We start from the raw sequence: 9,118 nt of genomic DNA on the forward strand, positions 1-9,118 counted from the left end.
GTGATCTTATTTAAAATGTATTACCAACCTGGTAAAAAAAAGAAGCGCACTGTAACTGAGAACATCAAGCTCAAAAGTGGTAAGGAACTTGCACAGAATTCTCTTTAGTGGCCCCAGACTATCGTCTGTACCTTCCGAGTCCAGGTTTATCTAACAGATACCCCAAGTCCATCTGGCTTTGTAAATGTTCCCCCAGGCCATGATATCCACGCTCACAAATTCCCAGACAGATTCCTGGTAGACTTTTGCACAACTGAGGCAACACTTGGACTTACTGTACTTTTAATTTATGTGTATGCATGTGTATCTTGTATAGGTATGTACACTCGAGTACAGTGCCTACAGGGATCAAAAGAGGGTGTCAGATCACCTGGAGATGGAGTTGGAGGCAACTGTGAGCCTCCTGATGTGAAGGCTGAGAGCCAAATTCCCAGCCCCTGGGAGGGCAGCAAGAGCCAGCCTCATCAGTCAACACTTCCAATGCTGGAAAGATCTTTGGGTCGTTACGGAAGGAAACTGGACAAGGTGATGTTCAGATCCTTGGCTCAGAGTCAGTTCTCGGGTGTCACTACACACCGCACTTGTAAAGTGTGTTCCAGCACAACGCTTCGTAAAATCTAGGTAGTAGAGCACTGCTTGTTTGTTGATTTATAAGTTAATCTGCATGTATCTTGGGCATGTTGTTCTGTACTGTGGGAAAAACCGTGCTGGTAGGAACATACTCATGCACGAGTATTCCAGCAATGTCAGGCGTCCAGGTGTCGGTAGACAGCTCTTCCGGCTCACTCTTAGTTTCCTGCAGTGATCCTGTAGTACACTCACAGACCAGCCTGAGGGCAGCCAACCACACTTTAAGAAACACTCCTCCAAGGGAAACAAACCCTGAAACTCTCTGACAGCAGGAGCTGGGGCACATTTCCACATTCCAAGCTGAGGTGTGTATGGGGTGGGGGAGGGGAAGAGCTGTCTGAATTAAATAGCTAGGCTTGATCAATTAGCACTTCCAAACAGACTTGACCTCAAAACTCTGTTCACAGAGTATCTTTTAACACCCTGAAGACTCCAAGCACATTTGGCTCTGTTTTTCCATATTATAGGCAAAGCAAGCTCCCAGACATTATACTGCCTTTTTCCTACCTTCGAAATCCTTCTGCCTCCATCCCCCCAGCGCTATAATGAGAGATGCATGCCACCTGCACCTGGCTCATTTCTCACCTTCCCTCCTCCATGATGTGCACAGTCTTTCATGCCCACTTCTGTCTCCTGCATGGGACTATGGATGACTACCCTCTTGCAGACTAAAGCTACCTGTCTGGCCAAGGCATCTCTCACCACAACTTGCCACGGAATCCTGAAAGCATGTTGACAGGCCTCCTTCCCAGAGGGGACTCAGATTGGGGCTTCATGGGTCTCCAGTATCCTCCAAATCCAGTTCTGCCTCCCTTCTATCGACCCGTCCCCAGGTAGATCTTATGTGTGCGTGCCTTTGTATGTGAGTACTTCCCTGTACTGCAGTGCTCCTGGTCCCCTGTTCCTGGTTCATGTTCCCTTCCCCAAGCTCCCGGATACATGTGTGGAGACTCAGACCTCTAGCTTGAACTTTTCTATCTTGGCATGGGTCATCTCTATCCTGTAACGTATCCCATAGACATCCCAAAGCATTTCTCTCATTCATATGGTCTCTGAAGGACTCTGTTATACCCTATGGAAGCTTCCAGAAGTATGGCTTTGTTTTTGCATGCTAGTCTTCTCCTCTGGTCACCTCATGGCCTAAATGAGCTGGTCTGTACACCGCAGCCTTCATATTTGGCAACTCTGACTTTTGCAGAGTTCTCTCCGAATGTAACACGCAAGTACCATGGCACTCTCCAAGAGTGCCATGGGCCCTGAGCTTCCCTTCCAGCCTGCATTTTTCAGGACACCCTAACTGGGGGTGGGGAAGGAGGAAGCTAGCCAAATCCCTGTTCTAATAGCATTTCACCTCCCAGTTTTCTGACCCTGCAGTATCTACAGCACTTGAAACCTTGACCAGCAAAATAGAGTGACCTACATTTTCCCAATGTGGGTATTTTATGCTTTATGAATATGCATACTCCACAAATGATTTGGGGTTGAGTGGATTTGAGAAACAGTTGTCAAACGTGAATCTTGAAGAAGAGGCTGTATAGTAAGGTTTCCCCAAGTTCCATTGGCCTGTAAATCCTCCCTTCAAAGTCCCCTGTGGAAGAGAGTCTCTCTGCTCTGGTGCCAGGTAGAAAATGATGGCTGTGGGTGGCTTCAGCCCACGAAATCCTGCCAAGTACCCAGGACCTGCTTAAAGTCCATCAAATGTACTCCCTGGTTAGCTGGAAAATGAACATCTCTTTGCAGAGATTTCCCTTAGCTCTGCCTTTTGAATGATAGATAAGTTGAGGCTTCGCCCAATACTGTTATTTACTTCTCCATAAGTATGCGTTGTATAATTTATCATGTAGAGCCCTAATGACTTGCAAGGCTGTATTTCTAGCTCAGACCTGTCCCCTGAGCTCCAGGCTCCATACATCCTGCTATCTTCTGGACAACTACCTATCGGAGATCTTTAACAGAATGCCCAGCCAGCACTTCCAATGCACTTTGTCCTATATACAAGTAATTACACCCTCATAAAATTCCTTTTTTCCATGTGCCATCATCTAACATGAAGTCTAAAAGTATTCTGAATTCTTTCTACCCAGGCCCCTAAGCCAGATTGTCAGTATATTCTCTGGATTCTACCTCCTGAGAGGCATATCCCACTCAGTTACCACTGTCTAACTCCGGGGCTTCCCCACTGTCATCTGGCTTCTGTCTTGGCTCAGGGTTTCTGGGAGACTGAGATTTGCATGCTGGGAGAAAATGGAAGGCACTTTAGAGAACACCTACTGTGGGGGAGAGTGTGAGGTTAGAATGTGATGGAGTTATACACATAGGCCACAGACATACATACAAATAAAGAAATGTAATTTTAAAAGTTGTTCAAATTAGGAGCTAGAAAAATGGCTCAGTGGTAGAGAACACTTGCTGGTCTTCCAGAGGAAGGTTCCTAAACCAAGTCAAGTGGTTCACAAATGCCAGGGGCTCTGATACCTTCTTCTTGCCTCCATTGACACCTGCATTCATGGGCACACACCCCCACACAGACACACGCAGACACACACACACACACACATATTAAGAATTAAATGTCCTTTTAGAAGAAAAACTCAAACAGTTCATTTAGCTGGAGGCCTGATGGAGCTACCTGCCCTTCCTAAGACAGAGTGCAGAAACTGGACAAATCCAGGACCCACCCACGATGCCCAAAGTCCCACCTGTATTTCAGCCCTCTGTGCTTTTTTTTACACTTCCTCCCAGCCATTCCTGGCGCTTTAGTCAGGGGTCAGCAGACAGGAAGAAGGCTGCAAGGAATGGCTGACCAATCCCTGGCAGGGAATTTGTTCTAAAACGTCTTCCATATTTCTTTACAGCCTGCAAAAGGAAAGAGCAAGAACACGGGAAGGACAGAGGCAACACCCCCAAAAAGCCCAGGCTGGTCTTCACAGACGTCCAACGTCGAACTCTACATGCAATATTCAAGGAAAATAAGCGTCCATCCAAAGAATTACAAATCACAATTTCCCAGCAGCTGGGGTTGGAGCTGAGCACTGTCAGCAATTTCTTCATGAATGCCAGGAGGAGGAGTCTGGACAAGTGGCAGGACGAGGGCAGCTCCAACTCAGGCAATTCATCATCCTCATCAAGCACTTGTACCAAAGCATGAAGGAAGAACCACAGACTAGAACTTCGGTGGAAAAGCTTTAAATTAAATTAAAAAAAAAAAAAGTTTTTAAAGACCAGGACCTCAAGATAGCAGGTTTATACTTAGAAATATTTGAAAAAAAAAAAAACAAGTGGTATTTATAGTCCAAAGAAACCAAAGACTGAAGCTCACCTGCATTCTGACTTTGTTCAGAGACATGTACTTCAGCGGGGCAAGACTCGGCAGGAAAGATGATGGGAAAACGTCGGATCTCACGCCTTCAACCCCTACACCTCACTGTGCTTGGCTGCTCAGTGGCTCTAAGCACAGTAATGTTTGAGCCATCGAGTGGACATCCTTTAAGATCAGACATTCTTATCTGTTCCACAAAGGTGTATACTGTCTCAATATTACATATGGGTGTGGGCACTACACATATATACACACACAACAACAACAGTGGTTAGGGACTCAGGCAGGGCTGGTCTTCAGGAAGGGTTGCACCATAGGAGTGTGACCAACCAGGTGTGGGATTTCTAAGTTCATTGGCTCTGAGATGTGATTTCTCTCATCTAGCCTAGCGTTTGAACCTGCCAGGCCCACAACCTAAATGCAGATTCAAACCCAGCAGAGAAAATTTGAATGGCGCCTAAACCAGTGCACTCTCTTTGTTTGTTAAGAAATGTTCAGATATTTTTTAAAAAAAAATGAAACAAGAGTCCATCCATTAAAAAAAAAAAATCACCTAGGTACCAAAGAACACACAGTATTATAGTGCAGGTATTTTATTGCAATGATTTTAATAACCAAAGCTATTTTTACACAAGATACTATGTAAAGTTATACTTATGAACTGATCTAGCTGTAATCCACATGCCACGTAGATTCAGGACTATTATTTAATGACTCTTGAAGCATTTGAAATATGAGTTTTCAGAACTGGCAAGTAAGAATGTGGCTTCAGGGAAGCAGTTACCACCATGACAGAGAGTTTGATGCGATGCACATGGAACCCATATATGTCACTTACACACAGAAAAGACATAATGCATAATCTACTCATAGCCAAGAAGATGCGGGGACCCTTTCAGAGTAGGTTCTCTATATAAACACTAGAAAACTAAGCTTAACACGGAAGATAACTAAATTAGGAAAATTGTCCAAAGTAAAAAAAAAGAAAAAAAAATAGACTAATTTTGCTTAAATTTACTCTATGCACTTTGGCACCAAATATCATTTTTAAAAAAAAGATCCTTCCGAGCAGACCAATATTAATCACAGTTCCTTATCCCATATTTCCTAACCACCCTAAAAAGCAATTGAACTGACATATTGGCGATTTCAGGTGTTTTACAATGTAGATGTTGGGAAATCAGCAGGTGCCCCTGAGAAACAGCAGAATGGTAGACCCCATAGAAGAAGCCAGAGTTCCGGTCCCGCATAAGACGCCTGGTTCTTTCAGAATTAAAGGACTCGTTTCACTAAGCATAGCCTTCAAAGCAAGTCCCATTCCTTCTTGCCATCAATGGACCTAGTGATTTTATCACATGGTTTCTACTCTCTGATGGGGACAGGTTAAAAGTGAGCTCCAAGCTTCTGAATCACCGTTCTAACTTCTTTTGACTTCTTCCAAATCACTTAACCAGGGATGAACAGACCAAGGCAGGAAAAGAAAACAAAGTTCTAGAAATCATTTGACTTCCAGAAACACTCTGTCTGAACTCGGTTGAGCTACAACCGATGTGAACAGACACCTGCTAAACAGGGAAGTCGAGAATGGGGGACCCTCAGTTAATATTGTACCTCAATAGAAAGATAACACTAAAAGCGATATTGATAGTAAGTTCTTCGCTGAGATTCACTAAAATGCCAAATGAAAAGGATTAAAAATCTATAACACAAAATTTCACTCCTTGGGGGTCAAATCTCAGAACCCAGAGGCAGGAACCTAAGTCGACCAGTGGATCCATCCATCCCCTTCTTCACTGTCCATTGAGCGAAGGAAACTCCTTGACATGTTTTGTCTTAATATTTTTAAAAGTTCACCCAAGATTCCAACTTAAAAAGCTTTCCTTCTGAATATGGCACAATTCTAGTTCTATCATGACGAGCCAGTAAATTGCTGCCCTTCGAGTTTTGCTCTAGTGTTCAGTAGCAAAAAGAAAAAAAAAAAAAAAACAGAAATATATTTTCTCTCTTCATAGTGGAGGGAGCTGGCAAACACAGGTGCATTTATAATATAAGAAAGAGGATAGCCTTATTTACTTAAAACAAGGGAGTTACAAATTCAGGGGAAACCCAGCTGTGTCTACACACAATCTTACCAACTTTAAATACTCCAAGAAAAGCCAGGAGGGAAAAAAAAATGGATTCAGTCAACCTCGTGTCTTGACTTTGTTTTTACCGTGTTCCTCCCATGATTAACCCAGCTGCATTGTGCATTTTTTTTCAAGCCAATCATATTGGTACTGTGGAAGCACAGTCTTCAAGAAAAATATGACTACATTTTTAAAAATCCCACTATGAGGGGTTTCTGAGAAATAACAGTTACCCTACTTGCTGACACCAAAGATAACTCCATGCCAGCGTTAAATTTGCACCCATTATACAATGTCAGGGCCCAGAGATGTATTTTCTCATAAACAGAGGCACAAGGCCGAGCCTGAAAAGCAATTTTTACTCCAAACTTTTGCGTCTTAGAAATAGTAGCAGATAGACCCCACTTTCCATAAGCAATACCTTCTCACACCCTAGAGCAGCGACCCTTTCTTTGCTTGGGAACCGGCATTCAGAGAACATGCTTCCATCCTTGTTTATGTAGTCCTAACTGATGGCTCCCACCATGACCTGCAGAGCAGATCACATGTCAGTTGTCATTTCTCAGTCCTTTCAAATCATTCACTCCAAGAGTTTATTTCTCATCGCTATGCGCATCACAAAGTCAGGCTTCAAATACTTTTCTTTTTTTCTCTCTTTTTATTTTTTTATTATTACTATTATTTTTTTTTTCGTAAAGTGGTTTTGGACATAAGTCATTCAGGTCCTCAAATAACTGGAAGCTTTAGCCAAAAGCCATCCAGAATGATGTTTGGATTCTAGAGATTATAAAACTCAGATTTCAGTAATTGTCCAGATAGAGGAATTCTGGGTGCTGGGGACTAAGTACTCCTGTCCCTGGGCATCATGGGCATTGATTTCAAAGACCAAAGAAAATGTATGGGGAGATCCACAAGTTCTGACAGAACTTGACACTCACCATGCCCCTCAGTCCCTCAGAAAGACATAATTATTTTTCCAACATAAAAGTGCTCGCTATATTTGGACCCACCCCACTCCCGTTGCTACCCCAGGTGAAGAACCCATCTTTGCAGGTTAAATGCAACTTTGCTAAACCAAAGAGTCTAAGGACATTTTCCCTATGGTCCGTCCTCCCTCCTTTGTACATACAGGATGAAACTATGCATTCAGCAAACAAAGAGAAAGCACTTCTTTTTCTATCTAGTTGTTTAGGGTGCATTCAAATACCAGAGGCTGTTTGGGGATGCACTTGGCCTTCTGGGTTATAACTGTGGTGTGGGTTTGTTTTACAGTGCATTTGGTAACTATTTCCCAAATAGTGTGGACAAAGAAGCAGAAGGTAAGAAATAGCTACTTCCATGTGTTTAAAAAAAAAAAAAAAATGAAAAGAAAAGAAAAAGAAAAAAAAAGAAAAAAGAAAAAAAGAAAAAAAGTGTAAAGATCTACTATTTATAGTGTGAACCAAAGACGCTACCTCACTCAATTTCCATTGGTGATTTTAATCACATTGATATACCAAAGAATACCAAAGATATTTTCATGCACGGCCATGGTCTGCAGAGGGAACTCCACCCACCCTTTCCCTTCCCCACCTTCTCCCTCATCACTCAGTGTGTAAAGTTGTCTTCATTCTTAATAACAATACGATACAGATAACAACACCGTTAGGAACGCCTCTTCTTATTACTGCTACTTCTTGTAAATCTCTAGGCAAACACGTTGCAAAGTTTGTAAACTCCTAGGACGAGTGCCTTGCTTGAACCAAAGTGTTAAACCGCTGTTAACCTCTCTCACCTTATACTCTTTGAATACCTCAGCCTCTTAGAAAGGCCACTAATGAAAAAAAAAAAAAAAAGGAATAATTATTCACCGTGGTGCTTTTTCTGTGCAACCATGCAATGAAACTTTCTTTGATACCAAAGGATGACTTCCCCCACCCCCAATTCTTGCTGATAAACCAAAGCTCCTCCTCTAATTCTGTCCTGAGACCCTCCCTGTCCCTTCATGGAGTCCCTTCCCCAGGCAGGCCGTGTATCACTTTTACCAATTCCTCCAAATACCTCATAGTAATAAAGTTTTAGGGTTATGTTGTATAGAGAGTCTATGTGATAAGGCAGAACTTACTAGTTTGTTAATTGTTAAGGTTACTTTAAAGAAAACAAAAACCTTTATAATTCCTATTTATTTTGTAGCTGTGTGTTCGGGTGTTCCCTTCCTTCCCCCTTTGGTTTGGGGTTTGTTTTCTTGGCTGAACTCCTCAGTTGCTCAAGGAAGAGTTAATTTTTGAGAATGTTAAGGGTTATGTAAAAATGCAAGAATGGAATAAGAAATGATTTTCATTTTGATGGTTACTTATGTAAGTTTTGTGTTTTGTAGAAAATTTGTTTCTACAGGGTAAAAAAAAATTATATATATATATATATAATCTTTTGTGAAACTGGTTCCTATTTTTCTCTATAATGTGCTGTGATTTGTTTTAATTTAATTACATTTTATATGAACTTATTTAATCACCTTGTTAATTTATGACTGTGTAGTTTCTACAGTGTATATAGTACAATTGAAATGGCCAAAACTTTATGTTACTATCTCTTTTGTTCTTGATGCTAAGCTGAAGGCAAGAGTGTTGCCTTCAGGGTGTTGTCTTTAGTTGTTCTGAGTGGGCACATCTGCATGTGCTCTGAACACTGCCAGCTCCCCCTCAAAAACTTGTACATGCCAAATGAGTGTACCAAGACAGGAAGACAGAAGGCATTACCTGCGGTTTTCCTCTCATTTATTAGTGTGTGTTTTTGTTTTTGTTTTTGTTTTTTAGGAAAAAAATATCACTTTGCAGGTAAGACCTGCAATTTCAAAGAGTTTAAGACCCTTCCCAGTGTCTCACAACACCTGTGTTTCTGAGATACATTGTTCCACCCCTGCTTTTATTTGTCGGTTTTTATCTATCCAAGCATGGGTATAAGTCAAAGTATAAAAACCCAAAGAGACAAGCTAACTTGAATCTGGAAACACTTCTCAACCGACCTTGTTTCTGCACTTCCAGGTGGAAGTCAACCTATTCAC

The 9,118-nt window shown here is 41.9% G+C and overlaps 1 protein-coding gene across 3 annotated transcripts in view; it reads left to right on the plus strand.

Moving 5' to 3' along the window:
• The window catches only part of Onecut1 (one cut homeobox 1), a 31,696-nt gene extending 23,071 nt beyond the window's left edge, over positions 1-8,625 (plus strand). For 2 of the 3 annotated variants that reach the window (XM_031344647.1, XM_031344648.1), the window contains one exon: positions 3,486-8,625. In XM_031344647.1, the coding sequence (XP_031200507.1) occupies positions 3,486-3,778 (293 nt within the window). In that variant the 3' untranslated portion in view covers positions 3,779-8,625. Of the gene's footprint in view, positions 1-316; positions 526-3,485 lie in introns of all 3 variants that reach the window. The other variant, XM_031344646.1, reaches the window with a different exon arrangement.
• The last annotated feature ends 493 nt before the right edge of the window (positions 8,626-9,118 follow it).

The sequence above is a fragment of the Mastomys coucha genome, unplaced genomic scaffold (genome assembly GCF_008632895.1).
Source record: "Mastomys coucha isolate ucsf_1 unplaced genomic scaffold, UCSF_Mcou_1 pScaffold23, whole genome shotgun sequence".
NCBI lineage: Eukaryota > Metazoa > Chordata > Mammalia > Rodentia > Muridae > Mastomys > Mastomys coucha.